Source organism: Pseudophryne corroboree, chromosome 2 (genome assembly GCF_028390025.1).
Source record: "Pseudophryne corroboree isolate aPseCor3 chromosome 2, aPseCor3.hap2, whole genome shotgun sequence".
Classification (NCBI taxonomy): Eukaryota; Metazoa; Chordata; class Amphibia; order Anura; family Myobatrachidae; genus Pseudophryne; species Pseudophryne corroboree.
The window spans coordinates 208,619,598-208,640,765 of NC_086445.1; the positions used below are offsets into that span (position 1 = coordinate 208,619,598).

A 21,168-nucleotide genomic window follows, 5' to 3' on the forward strand; every position below is an offset into this window, starting at 1 on the left:
ATGTTTTGGTAGCTGTTGGAAATGAGCAAGTTTGAGTTTTTTCTAACTATGGAGAAAGTGCAGTACCGATTGGTGATAACATTCTTGTTTTTGGATGGGAAGACGTGTGAGGAAATCAAAGAAAATTTGGAAGCCGTTTATGGGGACCTTTTCACCTTCGATGACAACCAAAGAGCGTCCAGGTTGCCCAATTGAGGTGACTATTCATGAAATGGTCAACAAAATCCATGATATCGTATTGGAATACCGGCGAGTGAAGACCAGAGAGATTGTTGAGATCATAGGCATCTCATTTGAACGTGTACAGAATATCCTACATGAACATTTGGGCATGGCAAAGCTATCGGCAAGATGGGTGCCGCATTTGCTCACTTTAGTGTCTCCTGATGACGGTCAGTGCATGACCGAAAACGTTTGAGAAATATTGAAATCTTTGTATACTGCAATGGGAAGTTGAGTATATGCTGTCTGCATAATAAATTTTTTTTTTTTAAAGTTTCAAGGAAAAATCTTAGTGCGCATATACTGAGCTGCTGGACACACCCCCTTCAAAGAAGGTTCCCACTCCCTTCACCCGAAGGTGCAAGCAAAACAAATATTAAAGAAGGGGACTTATCCTGCGCTCCACCATGAGGTCACAGTCCAAAAGGCTCCTGGAGTTGATTGCAAACTCACACGAATGCCATAAAGGAAGAAATGTGTATATAGTGACGTACAGTTTTAATCAAACATCAAACATATCACAAGGTATTAACAATACATTAAAAATTCCAATAAAATGAATAGCAGCATGAGTAATAGCAGCATATATTTATACAGCACAAATGCATGGACTGTAAAATGAGGAGCAGTGTCACCATCTGATGGCTCTACACTAAACACGGTGACAGTGACATGATGTGATGGTCTTGAACGGTCATTTAGTGACCGAGGTCGACGGACAGCTAAGTCATCTAATTTTGTTCTTTGAGATACATTACTATGGAAATATCATGTAGGCATTGACGATGCCACACTTTCTGGAACTGTTTTTTTGATTTTTAAGCCTGAGCCACCGTGATTTATTGTTCATTCACCGCTATGCCCAAATGTGGGTGATAATAAAAGTTTAATTATATGATTGATTGAGTGCCCTTTTCTCAAAGATTTTCTCTCTCTATATATATATATATATATATATACAGGTTGGGTATCCCTTATCCAAAATGCTTGGGACCAGAAGTAGTTTGGATATCGGATTTTTCCGTATTTTGGAATAATTGTGTACCATAATGAGATATCATGGTGATGGGATCCAAGTCTAAGCACAGAATGTATTTATGTTTCATATACACCTTATACACACAGCCTGAAGGTCATTTTAGCCAATATTTTAAATAACTTTGTGTATTAAACAAAGTTTGTGTACATTGAGGCATCAGAAAACAAATGTTTCACTATCTCACTCACTCAAAAAATTCCATATTTCGTAATATTTGGATATGGGATACTCAACCTGTGTGTGTGTGTGTGTGTGTGTGTGTGTATGTATATATATATATATATATATATATATATATATATACATATTTCTGCTGCGGGGTACACTGGGCTCCACAAGGAATGGACAATAGGGTGCAGAGTAGGATCTTGATCTGAGGCACCAACAGGCTCAAAGCTTTGACTGTTCCCAGAATGCATAGCGCCGCCTCCTATATCACCCCACCTCCCTGCACAGGATCTCAGTTTTGTAGTTGGTGCTGCAGTAGCAGGCACTTAACAGAGGGGCTGCTCCAGGCAGCCCTAAGAAGAACTTTTTTTCTGAGGAAAAAAGTGAAGACTTCAAGGGCAGCAGCAGTGTTACATGTCAGTGGACATTCACTGCTGCAGCTCCATCTCTCCCTAGCGGCGTTGTACACTCCCAAGCCCTGGTTGCCGGATAACTACAGCAGGAGGCTCCGGTTTTCTTCTTGTCAGGCACACACGACGGGGGCTCTCCGGGATCGCGTGGCTGCGCTTCGGGAGGTGGTAAGTGGGTCCTGCTTGCGGGACCTGGTCTTTATCGCGATCCGGCGCGGTCAGAGGGAGGCGGGCCGCACGCGCTAGCGGTGGACACTGTGGCGATACAGGCGATCCCACTAGATCACCAGGGCATGGGACAGGTCAGGTTTTCGCTATAAACCGTTTTATCAGAGCCCGCAGTACCCGGTGGTTTTGCCAGCAGGGGGATTGAGCTTGGACCTGAAGCCCCTCCCCCAGCCCCAGGGCGCCATTTTCTGCAAATGTTCCCGCCCTGGAGCTGTATATCTGTCTCTCCCTCACTCCCTGGCAGTGTCTGCGGCGCCATTATCCCTCAGCTCACTGTTCCTGGGAATGCTTGGGCAAATCCTCCTATGTAAAGCCGCCTGGTTGTCAGTGCTGTGACTTTACAAGACACTTAAGTCTTCTACCTGCCTTTTTTTAGTCAGTGTTAGTTAAGAAAGAGTGCACTTAGTCAGGGTTTCCTAGTACAATTACCCTGTGATATACATCCAGTTCTTACTGTGTACTATTATATTTATTGTTATATAGCTGTGTAAGCTAGTCCATGGCAGTATTATTGTTAGTAATAACCTCTGCATTGTACAAACTGTGACTATTTGTGTGTGCATTTGATAGCTCAGTGGTGTCCATTTCATGTCTTTCACTCAACCTGCTATCCCTATATTCTGTAACCTGAGGGGGCTTGGTGCGTCAGGTTTTATCTAATATAGGATTTTCACAAAGATATACTGTATTACGTATTTTTCTCTGTGATTTAGTCACCATATCTCTGCTGGTGCTGACTACACTGCGCAGGGGTTTGGGCTAGAGGTATTGTGCTGCTGACAAATTGTACTGTGTTACCTGATACTGCAAGATATATCATGTCTGCTTCTGAGGGTAACGGTTCTGGGGCTGAACACACTGCCGGTGTTGCTGAAGCCGCAGATACCTATGAGGAGAATATAGCAGCTTTGGACTCTGGTTCTGGGGGCTCCTTGCCCCCCAGTGGGACGGTGGCAACGGGGGCAAATAATGACCCGCCGTGGGCCACTTTTTCCACGCTTCTGCATACGCTTGTTAATAAACTAACACCCCCTATGGGACCCCCAATGCTGGTGCAACCATTTGTGGTCCCTGCAGCTAACCCGCCATGGGCGGATGATTTATCTGCTCAAATAAAGAAGTTGAACCAGTCCCTGACTACTAAAAAGTCTGACCCTCGCTCGCCTAAGTCCAAGGGGTCCTCTAAGCGAGCGCTTGTCTCCTCACAATCCACTGCTGTCACTGACACCTCGTCGGATGAAGACGGCACTTACACTGACCCCACAGGTTCTGACTCCGATACGGCTGATGGGGAGGGTGGTTCACATGTAGATGTTCCTGATCTTTTGGAGGCTATTAAGTTAATTTTACAGATTACGGATGATCCCAAGCCATCCGTTCCTCCTAAGAAACCAGATAGGTTCAAGCATCAGAAGGTGATTAAACAAGTTTTACCTCACTCTGACCACCTAATTGATATACGTCAGGAACCCTGGGAAAACCCGGGTACGAAGTTTGTGCCTCAAAAGAAGATGCTGGCTCACTATCCCCTTGCGCCGGAGCTGTCTAAGAATTGGGAAACGCCTCCTCCAGTGGACTCACATGTGGCTAGGATGGTGGTTTCCTCAGCTCTACCGGTCACCACCGTCACGTCTCTAAAAGAGCCTACGGATAAACGTGTGGAGGGTTGTCTGAAAGCAATTTACACCCTCACGGGTGCTGTGCAAAGGCCCACTATTGCAGCTACTTGGGCTGCAGAGGCCATTGAAGCATGGGCCTTGGAGTTAGATGCTGAAATCTCCTCTGACCATGCTAGACAATGCTTGTCTTATATTATCACAGCTTCTCGTTATATTAAAGAGGCGGCTTCTGATGCCGGTATCCTGGCAGCCAAGGCCTCTACTACGTCAGTCCTGGCTCGCCGGATATTGTGGCTGAGATCCTGGTCTGTGGATCTGGACTCTAGAAAAACCCTGGAGGTACTCCCTTTTAAGGGAGATATTCTGTTTGGGGAGGATTTAAATAAGATTGTGGCTGACTTGGCTACTGCCAAAACTGCCTGTCTGCCAAGTACTTCTCCTTCTGTGTCGAAGGCTAAAGGTACTTCCTTTCGCCCCTTTCGTCCTTCAGGTAAAGCAAAAGGTCAGGCGTACAACAAGCAGGCCCGCATTTACAAACCTGGTAAGCCTAAGCCCAAAAGAGCCTGGGCGGCCCGTCAGCCAGCTTCCAAGACAGATAAGCCTGCTGCATGACGGTGCGGGCCTCCCTCTGGGGCTTCCCAGGGTGGGGGGCCGGCTTCTAGGGTATACCCAGGAATGGTTGAAGACCACTTCAGATGCCTGGGTACGGGAAGTCGTCACTCGAGGTTACGCCATAGCCTTCAAAAACCGACCCCCTCATCGATTTTGCCAGACAGATGTCCCGTTGGACAAGACAAAGGCAAACACTCTACATTCGGTGGTGTAGACCCTTCTGGATACAGGAGTCGTAGTACAGGGGCCTCTCGCGCAGAGGGGCCTGGGGTACTATTCTCCGCTGTTTCTAGTCCCGAAACCGAATGGGTCCTCCCGGCCCATTCTCAACCTCAAGACATTGAACAGGTTTGTGAAGGTTTCCAAGTTCCGGATGGAAACCCTTTGCTCTATAGTTCTGGCCTTGGAACTTGGGGACTTCATGGTCTCCCTGGATATACAGGATGCTTACCTGCATATTCCTTTAGCAGTGTCTCATCAGCAATACCTGAGATTTGCGATTGGCATCTGCCATTATCAGTTTCGGGCGTTACCTTTTGGTTTAACAACGGCTCCGCGAGTCTTTACAAAAGTCATGACGGTGATAACGGTGGTACTCCACCGTCAAGGGGTCAGGATACTGCCGTATTTGGACGACTTGTTAATCCTGGCAAATTCCCCAGAACTTCTCCTGCGTCATCTAGATGTGACGGTCCGGTTTCTGCAAGCCCACGGGTGGCTCATCAACTGGAACAAGTCATCCCTGATCCCTGCTCAGAGCATGGTGCATCTGGGAACACTATTGGACACTCACAACCAGTGGTTGTACCTGTCTCAGGAGAAAGTCCTGAAACTTCAGGACAGGATTTGTTGCTTCCTATCTCGTCCGCAAGTGTCGATACATTCGGCGATGCAGGTGCTGGGCCTCATGGTGTCAGCATTCGACATGGTGGAGTACGCTCAATTTCACTCTCGCCCTCTCCAGAGGCTGATTCTAGCCAAATGGGATGGCCTGCCTCACCGGATCAGGTCTCAAATTATCTCATTGACTCCGGAGGTCCGTCTATCACTGCTCTGGTGGCTCCGGGACCAACAACTGTGCAGGGGCCGTACGTTCTGGATATCCGACTGGGTCCTGTTGACAACAGATGCCAGTCTAAGAGGTTGGGGCGCAGTGCTGGAGCAACACTCCCTTCAGGGGCGGTGGACCAAGGAGGACTCCCTCCTCTCGATCAATATTCTGGAGTTGCGGGCGGTCTTCAATGCCTTGAACCTACCCCAGCATTTAATTCAGAACCGTCCTGTTCAAGTACAGTCGGACAATGCCACCACAGTAGCTTACATAAATCATCAAGGCGGCATTCGAAGCCGCCTAGCAATGAAGGAAGTCTCACGGATTCTACAGTGGGCAGAACGCCATCTACCGGCCATATCGGCAATATTCATTCCGGGAGTCCTGAATTGGGAAGCGGACTTTCTCAGTCGTCAGGATGTGCATGCCGGCGAGTGGGGCCTCCATCCAGAAGTGTTTCAACTCCTAGTGGAAAGGTGGGGCCTTCCAGACGTAGATCTGATGGTGTCTCGACACAATCACAAGGTTCCGGTCTTCGGAGCAAGGACAAGGGATCCTCAAGCAGCATTCGTGGATGCGCTGGTGGTACCATGGAGGTTTCTGCTGCCGTACGTGTTCCCTCCGGTGTCACTCCTGCCCAGGGTAATTCAGAAGTGCAAGCAAGAAAAAGGAATTCTGCTTCTCATAGCTCCAGCGTGGCCCAGACTGCACTGGTTCTCAGACCTGCAAGGCCTATCGTCAGAGCATCCAATTCTACTTCCACAACGCCCAGACCTCCTCGTTCAGGGCCCCTGTGTCTACCAGGACCTAGCCCGGCTGTCTTTGACAGCGTGGCTCTTGAAGCTTCCGTCTTAAGGGCTAAAGGGTTTTCTGAGGCGGTCATTCAAACTATGTTGCGGGCCCGGAAACCGGCTTCGGCTCGGATTTACTATAGGGTCTTGCAGTCTTACTTTGGTGCGCATCTAACGATTATGACGCTTCCAAGTTTAGTATAGCCAAGTTGTTGGCGTTTCTTCAGCAGGGCCTGGACTTAGGCCTGCGTCTGGCCTCCCTCAAGGTTCAAATATCTGCCTTGTCAGTGTGGTTTCAGAGAAAAATTGCGACCTTACCTGATGTGCATACCTTTACTCAGGGCGTGTTGCGTATCCAACCTCCCTATGTCCCGTCTGTGGCTCCTTGGGACTTGTCGGTGGTTTTGGAGGCGTTACAAGAGTCTCCGCTTGAACCTCTTGGTTCAGCTGACCTTAAGTGGCTTTCCCTTAAGGTGGTGTTTCTGCTGGCTATTGCTTCAGCTAGAAGAGTGTCGGATTTGGGTGCCTTGTCCTGTAGTTCCCCATATCTGATATTTCACCGTGACCAGGCGGTTCTTAGGACTCGTCCCGGCTTTCTACCTAAGGTGGTTTCTTCATTCCACCTTAATCAGGAGATTGTAGTTCGGCACTTGTTTCCTTATCTGTCTCCCAAAGAGCGGTCTTTGGATGTGGTACGGGCTCTCCGTATCTATGTGAAGAGAACTGCTCCTATTAGGAAGTCTGATTCTCTTTTTGTTGTGTTTGGGTTTCACAAACGGGGCTGGCCTGCTCACAAGCAAACTCTGGCCAGATGGATTAGAATGGTGATTGCACTCTGGTCTCTCTGCTCCTGATCACATTAAGGCCCATTCTACTCGGTCTGTTGGACCTTCTTGGGCGGCCCAACGTGGTGCGACCCTTTAACAATTGTGCAAGGCGGCTACCTGGTCCTCTGTGAACACGTTCATAAGGTTCTATGCCTTCGATACCGCCGCTTCCCAGGATGCTTTCTTTGGACACCGGGTTCTTGTGCCCGCTACAGTGCGTCCCTTCCCATAAGGAACTGCTTTAGGACATCCCCATTGTCCATTCCTTGTGGAGCCCAGTGTACCCCGCAGCAGAAAATGAGTTTTATGGTAAGAACTTACCTTTGTTAAAACTCTTTCTGCGTGGTACACTGGGCTCCACAAGGCGCCCACCCTGACGCACTCAGCTTCTTTGGGTTGGTATGGCATTAGCCGCTGACACGTCTCCTGTCGTGAGAATGCGGTGTTGTGGCTTCTAACCGTTGTCGTCTCTTTTCCTGCTACTGCATTGGACTGGTTAACTAAAAACTGAGATCCTGTGCAGGGAGGTGGGGTGATATAGGAGGCGGCGCTATGCATTCTGGGAACAGTCAAAGCTTTGAGCCTGTTGGTGCCTCGGATCAAGATCCTACTCTACACCCCATTGTCCATTCCTTGTGGAGCCCAGTGTACCTCGCAGAAAGAGTTTTAACAAAGGTAAGTTCTTACCATAAAACTCGTTATTATTACATAATATTACCCAGTCTTGGGTATTACTATTTATTCCCAATTGTAAAGTGCAACGGAATATGCTGGCACTATATAAGTAACTGTTAAAGTGTTATTGTGTGTGTGTGTGTGTGTGTGTGTGTGTGTGTGTGTGTGTGTGTGTGTGTGTGTGTGTGTGTATAGATAGATAGATAGATATATAGATGTGTGTGTATATACATATATATATAGATAGAGATAGATAGATAGATAGATAGATAGATAGATAGATAGATAGATAGATAGATAGATAGATAGATAGATATAGATAGATATTTATACTGTGATATATATATATATATATATATATATACATATACAGGTTGAGCATCCCTTATCCAAAATGCTTGGGACCAGAAGTAATTTGGATATCGGATTTTTCCGTATTTTGGAATAATTGCGTACCATAATTAGATATCATGGTGATGGGATCCAAGTCTAAGCACAGAATGTATTTATGTTTCATATACACCTTATACACACAGCCTGAAGGTCATTTTAGCCAATATTTTAAATAACTTTGTGTAGTAAACAAAGTTTGTGTACATTGAGGCATCAGAAAACTATTGTTTCACTATCTCACTCACTCAAAAAATTCCATATTTCGTAATATTTGGATATGGGATACTCAACCTGTGTGTGTGTGTGTGTGTGTGTGTGTGTGTGTGTGTGTGTGTGTGTGTGTGTGTGTGTGTGTGTATAGATAGATAGATAGATAGATAGATGTGTGTGTATATACATATATATATACATAGATAGATATTTATACTGTGATATATACATATGCAGGTTGAGTATCCCTTATCCAAAATGCTTGGGACCAGAAGTAATTTGGATATCGGATTGGATATCGGATTTTTCCGTATTTTGGAATAATTGCGTACCATAATGAGATATCATGGCGATGGGATCCAAGTCTAAGCACAGAATCTATTTATGTTTCATATACACCTTATACAAACAGCCTGAAGGTCATTTTAGCCAATATTTTAAATAACTTTGTGTATTAAACAAAGTTTGTCTACATTGAGGCATCAGAAAACAAATGTTTCACTATTTCACTCACTCAAAAAATTCCGTATTTCGTAGTGTGTGTGTGTGTGTGTGTGTGTGTGTGTGTGTGTGTGTGTGTGTGTGTGTGTGTGTGCGTGCGTGCGTGCAGTGTGTCCGGTACTCCAATAACCTCGTAATCTTTGGTCCCTGGTGCCTTTACAATCCGCAGAGTATAAATAATGAAAATAGTGTGCGGCACTCGGGTATGAGAGGAAAAATGCTAACACAGCATACATGCCTTCAACGTTTCAATTTTACTGTGAAAATTGTCACCAGGAAGTACTTGACGATTTTCACAGTAAAATTGAAACGTTGAAGATGTGTATGCTGTGTTAGCATTTTTCCTCTCATACCTGAGTGCCGCACACTATTTTCATTATATATATATATATATATATATATATATATAATGTATGTATAGGTAAATGGAATGGTTGTGCGATCAATGGCCCTCATTCCGAGTTGATCGGTCGCAAGGCGAATTTAGCAGAGTTACACACGCTAAGCCGCCGCCTACTGGGAGTGAATCTTAGCTTCTTAAAATTGCGACCGATGTATTCGCAATATTGCGATTACTAACTACTTAGCAGTTTCAGAGTAGCTCCAGACTTACTCTGCCTGTGCGATCATTTCAGTGCTTGTCGTTCCTGGTTGACGTCACAAACACACCCAGCGTTCGCCCAGGCACTCCCACCGTTTCCCCGGCCACTCCTGCGTTTTTTCCGGAAACGGTAGCGTTTTCAGCCACACGCCCCTGAAACGCCGTGTTTCCGCCCAGTAACACCCATTTCCTGTCAATCACATTACGATCGCCGGAGCGAAGAAAAAGCCGTGAGTAAAAATACTTTCTTCATAGTAAAGTTACTTGGCGCAGTCGCAGTGCGAACATTGCGCATGCGTACTAAGCGGATTTTCACTGCGATGCGATGAAAAAGAACGAGCGAACAACTCGGAATGAGGGCCAATGTCCTCTGTCTTTATCCATTAAACGTCCGTAATTTAATTGATGTGAATGCAGGCACCTCTTGTTACAGTGTTACCAACACTGTTAGTCCAAATGCATAACAACTAGAAGAGAATGAGGGCGCACTCAGTGAGATTCGATATAAAATATATTTTACTAAACAAGTAACAAGCTCGATGTACGTGAGCTTGTTACTTGTTTAGTAAAATATATTTGATATCTAAATCTCACTGAGTGCGCCCTCATTCTCTTCTAGTTGTTTTATATATATATATACACAGCGCCGTAACTACCTATGTGCCAGGGCGCACGGCGAGCGGCATGTAATGAGTCAAATTGACTCATTACATGCCGCCTCTGCTGGGTGCCGTGCGCCGCGCTGGAGGGAGAGCAGCGCCGGAGGCAGAGAAGGAGGAGGAGGAAGGGGGACTTGAGCCGCAGCAGCGCTATGTCATTGGTAGCGGCGCCGCTGCAGCACTCCCCTCTCCTTCTGTATTGGCTGCGGTTCCTTCATCCCAGCATTCTCAGCAGCGGCCAGCCAATACGGAAGGAGAGGGGAGTGCTGCAGCGGCGCCGCTACCAATGACATAGCGCTGCTGCGGCTCAAGTCCCCCTCCCTCCTCCACCTTCTCCACTGCGGCTGCCCGGGATCTCTGCCAGCACTAGGAGCCTGAGAGATGGTAAGTATATAGCTCTCTCTCTCTTTCTATCTCTCTTTCTCTCTCCCCTTCTGTCTCTCTCTCTTTTTCTCTCTCTCTCTCTCTCTCTCTCTCTCTCTCTGGTGTCTGTCTGTCTGCTGCAATGTGTAAAAAGGGGGACTGGCTGCCGCAATGTGTAAAAAGGGGGACTGGCTGCCGTAATGTGTAAAAAGGGGGACGCTGTCTGCCATAATGTGTACAAAAAGGGGACGCTGTCTGCCGTAATGTGTAATAAGGGGGACGGTGTCTGCCGTACCGTGTAAAAACGGGGACGCTGTCTGCCGTAATGTGTAAAAAGGGGGACGCTGTCTGCCGTAATGTGTAATAAGGGGGACGTTGTCTGCCGTAATGTGTAATAAGGGGGACTGTCTGCCGTAATGTGTAAAAAGGGGGACGCTGTCTGTCGTAATGTGTAATAAGGGGGACGTTGTCTGCCATAATGTGTAAAAAAGGGGATGCCGTCTGCCGTAATGTGTAATAAGGGGGACTCTGTCTGCCGTAATGTGTAATAAGGGGGACGTTGTCTGTCGTAATGTGTAAAAAGGGGGACGCTGTCTGCCGTAATGTGTAAAAAGGAGGACGCTGTCTGCCGTAATGTGTAATAAGGGGGACGTTGTCTGCCGTAATGTGTAAAAAAGGGGATGCCGTCTGCCGTAATGTGTAATAAGGGGGACTGTCTGCCGTAATGTGTTAAAAGGGGGACGCTGTCTGTCGTAATGTGTAATAAGGGGGACGTTGTCTGCCGTAATGTGTAAAAAAGGGGATGTCGTCTGCCGTAATGTGTAATAAGGGGGACTCTGTCTGCCGTAATGTGTAATAAGGGGGACTGTCTGTCGTAATGTGTAAAAAGGGGGACGCTGTCTGCCGTAATGTGTAAAAAGGGGGACGCTGTCTGCCGTAATGTGTAAAAAGGCAGACGCTGTCTGCCGTACTGTGTAATAAGGGGGATGCTGTCTGCCGTAATGTGTAAAAAGGGGGACGCTGTCTGCCGTAATGTGTAAAAAGGGGGACGCTGTCTGCCGTAATGTGTAAAAAAGCAGACGCTGTCTGCCTTAATGTGTAATAAGGGGGATGCTGTCTGCCGTAATGTGTAAAAAGGGGGACGCTGTCTGCCGTAATGTGTAAAAAGGGGGACGCTGTCTGCCGTAATGTGTAAAAAGGGGGACGCTGTCTGCCATAATGTGTAAAAAGGCACGCCTTCTGCCGTAATTTGTAAAAAGGGGCTCTACCCGGTGTAGTGGCTCTACCGTGCAGCGTAATTTGAATAATGGAGACTACTATGCACCGTAGTATGAATTGGCATTATTTTGTGGCACGCCCCTTCCCCATGAAGCCACGCCCCTATATACTTTTTGCGCGCCTGCGACGCGCACTGCTCCTGTCTTGCGTAGGGGGGGGGCGCCAATGCCATTTCTTGCACACAGCGCCAAAATACCTAGTTACGGCACTGTATATACATACAATATCCTGCACTTTTCTTCCTGTTTATTAGTTACTGTATGTACGCAGCTCAGTATATGTATACTGCTTATAAATTTTACAACTAAGACATTCTTAGAATGCACCCTTGTACATAGACCTGTTTCTTGGTTTATTAGTATATGAGTTGTTTACTGCTGGCTGTTGCAGTTACGCGTTATCTGCTAAACCTAGATCAGGATATAAAGTTGTTAAATATAAGTTATGTGCTTCCTGCTATTGTTTTGTTTGCTTCCCTTCAGAACGGTGCTGAGCCTTAGTATAATCCCACTAAAACACGTCTGTTCTGGATTTAAGATGGTAAAGCAGAACATGCTAGCTTATATACTTACTGTTCAGTCTTAAAGAACACTTGTTTGAGGAAGAATTCAGTGGATGGCAAATGTACAATACACTGCAAAACTGACAAAGTATTTATAAATGATTTTTAATTCTGCAATACCTCTCTCTTCTCTCCATCAGATCTGTGGTTTTCAGCTGACTCTAAAGTACATTTGATTTAAAAGCTGATTGTTTACCTCAGGAAATGCACTTCAACCAGATAAATAAATATTGATTTAATGGGTAAGTGCATTTTTTTTCTGTACCATTAAGACATGTTAATTATGCATTTTGCTGGATTTTTCTGTAACACTGATGCTTGCATTCTCTATGTAGAAAATCCTAAAGCTAAAAGTTTTAAACTTATAAAGCTTCTTGTTTAAACTTTTAAACGCAAATTATTTCCCATGCATCTGTAAGAAAAGTGAAACTACAGTCAAATTGTATGTTTGGCCTATTTAGCTTTGTCGTATTTTGCTTTAGCTGCTTAGGTAATTAATAGAATGAGTTTGTGTAGTTATTAATACTGAAAGAGATTTTTTTAAATTTGAGGGGCGTGGGGGGGCTGAATTTTGCATCACTAAAGTCCAGCTGCTACATTGCTTACTTTGCATGTTTTCCTAGCAGGAGACAGACTGTTTGTTTATGTGTTGTTTTTTTTTTGTATTTCAGCTCTCTTGAAGATGCACTGGACACCAGAGCATGCCCAGCCCCTTAACCAGTGGCCAGAGCAGCATCTTGATGTCTCTTCAACTACTTCATCTCCAGCACACAAATCTGACGTGTTTCAAAGTAGTCGGCACAGTTTAAACTATGCCTGGGCAAATGATGACATATCTGCACTGACTGCTTCTAACCTTTTAAAAAGATATGCAGAGAAATACTCTGGGGTGTTAGACTCAACATATGAGAGAGCTTCACTAAGTACGTACACCGATGGAGCTTTTGGGCCTGTTAACGGACAGAAGGGTGACATTGAACCTTGGCAGATGTCACATGGGTCTGATAGCTCATATACAGTAAACTCCTTACATGATAGTTTGGCTGGTTCCAAATCGGGCAATGGACATATTGGGTTGGGTAGCCCAACTATAGCATCTGGCAACCTTCCTGATCCACTCTACCCTGGTAGTACTTGTGGAGCACCCAATCCAGCAAGTGGTCTTGTGGCACATCAAGATTATACCTCAACTTATAGTGGCACATACCTTCCATCAGGATATTGTAGTCAACCCACGGCAGCACTTCCACCAAGCCACCCATCATCTCTCCACAGCTCAGGACTTCAACCAGCACATGCTTCACCAGCGTTGGTTCATGGATACAGCTCTTCAGGCACAATATACAACTATAGTTCAAGCAGCTACCCAACCCAACCGGGATATGGAGGAATGCATCCAACACATCCTTCTGGTTATCTGCCTTCAGGTATTGCTGCACCCACGCCCCTTCCTCCACATACAGCATCATCAAGACCTACTGTGGTCCCAGCTTACACTTACCAAAGTTCTAATTTAGCACCACTTTCAGTCACTCCTCTGAGCACAGAGTCAAGTTCCCTGAAAAGAAAAGCATTTGACATGGCAGCAGCAGAGGAGAGTGAGAGCAGATATAGAAAATACAGCTATGAACAACCAAAGACTACCTCAGATTCATCGTTTCCGATGTCTGATAGTGTTCCAAATGAATGTAGAGGCACTGGTTTCAGTCGCAATGGTGAAACCCCTCAGGTCCCATTTAAAACTGGAAAAAGAACAACAGAAGAAGAACAAGTAGGAAAGTATAGCAACCAGTCAATGAAAGCAATGATCTCACCAACTTACAGTGAAGAAGGGTCCCTGAGACCAGGTGAAGCATTTGGTAAGTTCACACCACCTCTAATTAATGGTGAAAGGAGAAGTGAACAAGGTCATGCCTTTACACAAAGAATGCACATTTCAGGGCTGAAACCACCAGTCTTCTGTAGCCCATCTGAAGATCAATTAAAAAATATGGATCCCCTTGTTCTGGAACTTGTCAATAATGAAATTGTGGACTGTGGCCCTCCAGTGCAGTGGACTGACATAGCTGGCCAGGTATCAGTTAAGGCTGTAATTGAAGAAGAATTAGTTTGGCCAATTTTAAGACCTGGTGCATATACTGGCGCAAACAGACCTCCAAAAAGTATTTTATTATTTGGCCCCTCAGGTGCAGGAAAAACTCTTTTGAGCAGGTGCATTGCAACCCAGCTAGGTTCCACCTTCCTTAAAGTTAGCAGTGCTGTACTTGTCTCCAAATGGAAGAACAAGAGTGAAAAGATTTTGCAGACTGTATTCTTCATGGCAAGCTGTCATCAGCCTGCTGTGATTTTCATTAGTGAAATTGATCTGCTACTTTCTGCTCATATCAGTGAGGAAAATGCTCACCTGAGTAATATAAAGTCCCAACTTCTTTCTTTCTTAGATAACATAGCTACCTCATCTGATGACAACATCATCTTTATTGGGACCTCACAGAGGCCGGATGACCTCAATGAAGCTGCTCACCATAGGTTTGCCAAGCGATTTTACATAGCTCCTCCTGATAATCTTGCAAGAAGGCAAATCCTACATCACACTTTGGCTCAACAAAACTACTGCCTTAGTGAAAGGGAAATGGCCTTACTGGTCCAGCACACAGAGGGCTACTCTGGAAATGAGCTGATTCAACTTTGCCAGCAAGCTGGAGCTAATCATCTCCATGGTATTTCAGGTCAACTGCAACCAACGTCCTACAAAGACTTTGAGGGGGTGTTCTGTAAACTGCGAGCTGGTACCTCTCAAAAGCAATTAGACTTATTTGTGGAATGGAATAAAATGTATGGCTCAAGACACTAACTGTGGAATGAAACTGATTGAACACTTTGACACTACACTGGCATTGTTGCATTAAGGGTTTTTTCTTCTTTGTTTTTGTTTGTGAGTGTGTGTGTTGAGTCCTCAACATGAGTGGAGACTTTTAAAAAGAAGAGATTTTCTTTGCTTTAAACCTAAATGTGACAATATGATGTCAAGCAACAGGCATCTTTTTTTACAGTACATATATGTGTGTGTGTGTGTATGTGTATATATATATATATATATATATATATATATATACATATACATATTTGTATAGCTATATCCACTCCATTGAATGTTTCTCAGAAAAAAAGGTTTTGTTTTTAGTTTTTTTCACATTTGGAAACCTGTAAGAAAAAAGTAGCTCTTCACTGTACTCAGGATATCTTCTATTTATTGCCAGGTAATGGCGGTGCAACTGTAGGTTGGTGAACAGGAACTGAGATGTTCTGTGAAGGCCACATGATATCATGGACTTGATTCCACGGTTGACCTCAGCCTCTTTGCTCATGTGTATTTTTTTGTATTATCCACATAAAATAATAGCCCCTTCATGGCACTTTGGGGAGCCCTATTCACACTTGATATAGATTAGGTGACCAGGAACAGCGATAGGTTGCATCATACAAGGCTCAAGAACCAACAACTAAGAAGGGATGGAAAAAAAGTACACTGCTAGTTAAGTTGAGGAACCATTTGTGTTTTTTTTTTATTATACTTGTTTTTATGTTTTTCATGTTTATTTCTAAATACTCAGGAAAAGTTTACTTTCAAAAGAATGTTTATAGGACTCAAATGTTTTCAAGGAGATCAATTGAATTAGAGACCATAAAAGTACTTGAAGTTGTTACCAGGATTGAATGTATTCCCAATTCTTTCACTCCAGTTATCATGAACAAAATGTCCCACAAAGGTTATTATCCACTTCTGTTCTGTTTGATTGTTAATTTCTATTATATTATTACTGTAGTGTTGATGGAGTAATGTAATTTCAAAATGTGTCAACAGCACGGTAGGTTGGAACACATTAGCAGTACCACTTTTTGGATAATATTTACTGCATTTCAAAGTATGTCACACATTTCATACAACTTTACTGTGTTATGAATGTTTACAGCTGTGATATACAGGTCTTTGCTTATTGGACACAGAGTAATACCTCCATGTTACCTACACATACTCTTAAGTTCATATGCCTTTCATTTAATGTATGTCCATCTACCCAACAGTATTATCTTGTAAGCTTCAGAAAAAGTGTAGTTACATTGTTTAGGCGTACTGTTATAAAAATGTACTGGTCACCGTCATACATTGGAGACTGCAATATTCAGCCTACTGACTAGAAATTAATGGCATACCTGAGACATGAGGCACAATGTAAGCTCACTAGTTCCTAGTGAACTTGTAGTGAGATATTCAATTGATATATTGCATGCGATCTCCAGTCTAAAGTGATCTTTTTTATTGTGCCCATAGAGGTTGGAATTTGCCCCATAAAATGGATAAACCCGACTAAGCTAGCGGGTGCGACGCCAAACGGATCACTTTTTTGCTAATTTCAGCTCACCACTCCCAGGGATAGCGAGCCAAAATGATATTAGCGCGTCCGTCTGCAGAAATTGAATACCGCACCATAGTCTACCTTATCATGACTATTGGTTTATCGCACAAATTAGCAACGTCCATCTTGTGCAGGCAACTAGTACAATTAATGATCTAGCTCATTCTTATTATGCACAAACATAAAGGTGCAAATTTTTTATTTATTTATCACTTGTTGCATTTTATTAGTTTACTAGAGACATGTTTAAAAGCAACATTTTGTTAAATGACCAAAGAACTCTTAGTGTATAAGTAATGAAGAATGTAATATACCAAAGTGTTTAGTCCTTTAGGGATAGGTTGCCATTCACTCTTACACTGAAAGCCAAATCACAGTAGTGTGCATCCATATTTACTATACAGTATATGGTGTTCATTCTTGCCTCCAAACTGTTTACTGATCACTGGTGGTCTTGTTTGTCTTTTTTGTGTATGCCTCATTTTCATGTGAAAATGTCTACTCTTTAAACCAAAGTTTGTTAGTGAATACTATTTTGAAATATTGTAATAGAAAGTTCTATTAGTTTTATAGTGCATATTCATTTGCCTCCCAGCTTACTCTGTAACACAATCTGGAGACAAAATTATTAAATGATACTTTGTTTTAATTTTGATTTACACCAAAGATGCTCATAATTTCATTTTGTACAGTACAACTTTTGAATAGGTTTTAATGTAATGTGTGTATATTATTAGCAGTAAAGAATGCCAAACTAATTACCTAATTGTTTATTGGCAGTACTGGAAAATTCATACAGTACCATCTAATTGTAGTCATATGACGTTCCTGTTTATTATGACTGGATATTAACTTGTGGTGGTGTCATTATAGTGTCAACATGAAAGTGTCTCTATGTTAATGAAAAAGTGAATATCATACTAGAGAACAAAGCAATGCATGGCTTATTTATTAACATGATACATGTTGACGAATCAATGTTGGCCCAAAATAATTGCATGTGTAGGACCAAAACCACCTTCAATCCCCATATGATGATATGATGAGAACTGTGGGAAAATACTTACTGTAATTGCAATCTGTATAGGCACTCAATGCTCCTTTAGAGCCTGCTACTTGGCCTAGGTGCTGAACATCCAGATCTGTGCAATGTTTTTGCACGTGTTTGGCCAGTCTGGACTTAAATTTAGACCTTTGAACCAAGTGGCCAGATTTGGCCTTTTAGCCGATTGTTTTAGCCTAAGACACAGCTCTGTTATTTCCAATATTTTGTTAAATACGAATGTATTTTTCACAAAGAAAACAATTTATCACTTCAACCTGTAAGAATATACAGCATAACCGGAAGCCAGGTTTAGCAAAAACATAGTGTTGGTAAATGCAAAGTTTGCAGTCTATCCATGTATGACCCACAAAAACCTCTCCAAAACCTTCTGTGGCATAGCGGCTTTGATTGTATGTTTGTGAATGTAATAAGATTCTACCCTGAAATAATCTGGTCATCTTGTATTGTAAATCTACTTCTTTTTTTCAAGCTGTTCTTGCAGCCAGGGACACATTAGTAAAAGCTACACAATCCTAATTTAGTGGTTAACCACAAATAAACCAAAACAGCTATAAATCCATTACAGACCTCTCATGTGTTAATTTATGCCTCCTTGCACTTTCACATGACCTAATTACAGCATGGAAAAAAAAGTTTTAGGAATCGGGCTTATGACTGCTTTGTGCTAATGAATTGTACCCATCACCATCATCAGTGCTAATCTTACATTGCCAGACATTTATGTATTTTCACTATGGTGCCACAACTTGCCTAGCCCCTAATCCACAAGGAACCAATCCCTTGTATGTTGGCCCATAGTCTCTTCATCCCATCCTAACTACCTCAACTAAAGGAATGTTCCTGAGGACTCCACAACTGTTACTAATGTCTCATTGATCTCCAGTAAAGACACTGGTCTTTCTCACATGTTAGAGCCAGCTGTTGTAGTTAATCATTAAGAAGCTGAGGACATTAGTGGTATCTTTTGGAGAGCCCCTGATTCAGAAGACAGATGAAATATACCCAGTGCATTTATCCTGGCTTGTAAAATCCTTTTACAAATGCATTTGCAGTTCAAAGAGTTCTATGGCAAAATGAGATTACAGGGGACACATTCTTTGTTTAAGAAAACCAATGGAAGCAATAAGATCAAATATTTTGTTAATTGTACACTTAAAGGTCTGGGTTATTCAGTTTTTATTCGGAATCTCACTAAGGATTTTCTTAAATCCTAATTATTTATTCAATTTTCAATTATTTGGCTATCTACTATAATCAACAGAGACGAGACACCGTGGATAATTAACCATTTCTTGGACCTAAGAGTAATATTAAACTGAAATTAATGTATTAACAAATGATCTATAGTTATTTTACAGCGATAGAAATAACGGGAGTAAGATTATATTTCATTACAGATAATTACATTAATATGCGATAAAATGGGAGCCCTGTTGCATAAGACATATGCCTAGTACACTATACATACAGTACTAGCTATTGAAATAAAATGCCATTGACCATGTTCCTATTGTCCAATATAGATTCTATGTCATTGTATTGTAAACTATTTGTTCCAGGTAGAGGTTGCCAAGCCAAAGAAATGCAATGAACACAAGGGGGGAAATGTAATAGGGTGTGAAAATCAGAAAGTGAGAGATAAGTAAAATTCTCCTGTTTTTTTTTTTTTAAAGTGGCAATCATTTACATGGCAAAATCAACCTGGTTTGCCATGTAAATGATTACCACTTTAAAAAAAACAGGAGAATTTTACCAAAATCTCCCACTTTCTGATTCTCACTCCCTATTACATTTCCACCATGGTGGCTGTTAGAAATAAAACCTGCAAGACGTCTTGAGTGCTTATGACCCTCAATAGTGCTTGGAAGAACTTTAAAGTGGTTTCCAATATAGCTGTATGTAAATACTATATAAGTAGATATAGTTCACATTGGCAAAAAATAATGCATACAAGAAGAACATACCAACAGAATGTGGCCTTTTAAAACATTGCAAGGGTACCCAGCTTTTCTGAAATTCTTCAGACGCTCTAGACTAGAGTAACCTTTTCAGTCTTGGAAATACAACATGACTGTTGTTAGAACTGAGATTCTTACACAACACGCATAACATCCCCCTCTAGTAATTTCCTCAGCACTCTCTACAAGCACCAACAAATGCATAATACACAGCCAGTAAATTTTACTTCGCTCTGTCCCAAGCCTTGGATTTGGCTCAGGAAATGAATGCATCAAAATAAAGAATTCGGCACTGGCAGAAAAAGGCTTATTTGGTACTGAAATACAAGCTTTCTGTGTTACTCAGAGGGCTAGTGTGCGACGTACACCACTTACAAACAATACCCTCTTTGTGGATGTAATTATTTCCAACTGTTTAGGGCTAAAGCTGCTAAATCTGTTATATGGTCCCTCCTGCCCCCACCTTCTGATAATATTACCTTGTTTGTTCTCAGCTTGGTAGCGTCTTAAAAAATTGTGAATTCATTTATTTTTTAACACAAATGTTGTTCTACTATTTTGAGTAGTAATTCTGGCAACCTCAGATACTATATGAAAATGTAGACATGCACTCTTGGGGTCTGCAGCTTTTATCCACTTCCTAATATTTATAGTTGTATTGCAGCACAGTTATGTTACTGTGTGCTGGTGCTTTTATGTTACTGTGTTAGTAATTTCCTGCTCATGCGCCTTGCAGTGTCCTAATATTTACTGCAAAAAACTGAAAGGAACAAAATGTTTGATTCCCTTCTGTCAAAATGACATTTTTGTAATGGTTTAGGGTTTTGTTTTTTTCAGGTTTACGACGTCCTGGCTAATTACATTGCGCTCATTCTAACTGTGTATACCCCAGACAAAGAACATGTCTTGCCCTTCATTATCATCATTGCTTGAAATGGCTTGATAGCAATCTAACCTCTGGGATTCTTGAGCCATGCTAATAACTTTTCAGCAAAATCTGTTGCAGAACCTGTCACTATATCTTTATTTTCTTCTTCTGAGGCTAGAACATACTAAAATTGTGTAGAGAACTAGCATAATTGAACCATATAAAAGTTAAGTCTCAGAACATGTATAATAAGTCTCTGTTGTGGTAAATATAGGACCTATAGCAATGGTCGCTATACCACAAAGCTTCAAAGTGATGGATGGACTTGATACCACTCGCTATGTATTGTCATTTACTAACAGTTTAGCAATTCAGACCATATTCTATTCAAGCTAATTTATTCAGTGGAGCGTAGTGATTTTACAGTATCTATACTCCCCAGCAACTCCCCAGCAATTGATGCGTTTAGATCGGGACCTCTGCGCACCTCCGGAAAGTGGGCAGGGCATTGGTTCTATTGGGGTGTGGTCTCAGATGGTAGGGTGTGGCCTCATAGTACAATACCCCATTTTCATCATTTTGGGGGTGTGCACACAGTGCTCTCAGAGCACCTGGGCTGCCCCCAGGATCACCTCTCTGCTCTGTTTAG

At 42.9% G+C, this 21,168-nt stretch overlaps 1 protein-coding gene across 4 annotated transcripts in view; it reads left to right on the forward strand.

The window, feature by feature from the left end:
- Positions 1–19,325, forward strand: part of FIGNL2 (fidgetin like 2) — a 100,823-nt gene extending 81,498 nt beyond the window's left edge. For 3 of the 4 annotated variants that reach the window (XM_063952264.1, XM_063952265.1, XM_063952266.1), the window contains 2 exons: positions 12,350–12,451; positions 12,881–19,325. In XM_063952264.1, coding sequence (XP_063808334.1) covers positions 12,448–12,451; positions 12,881–15,063 — 2,187 coding nt within the window. In that variant the 5' untranslated portion in view covers positions 12,350–12,447 and the 3' untranslated portion in view covers positions 15,064–19,325. Of the gene's footprint in view, positions 1–496; positions 748–12,349; positions 12,452–12,880 lie in introns of all 4 variants that reach the window. The other variant, XM_063952267.1, reaches the window with a different exon arrangement.
- The last annotated feature ends 1,843 nt before the right edge of the window (positions 19,326–21,168 follow it).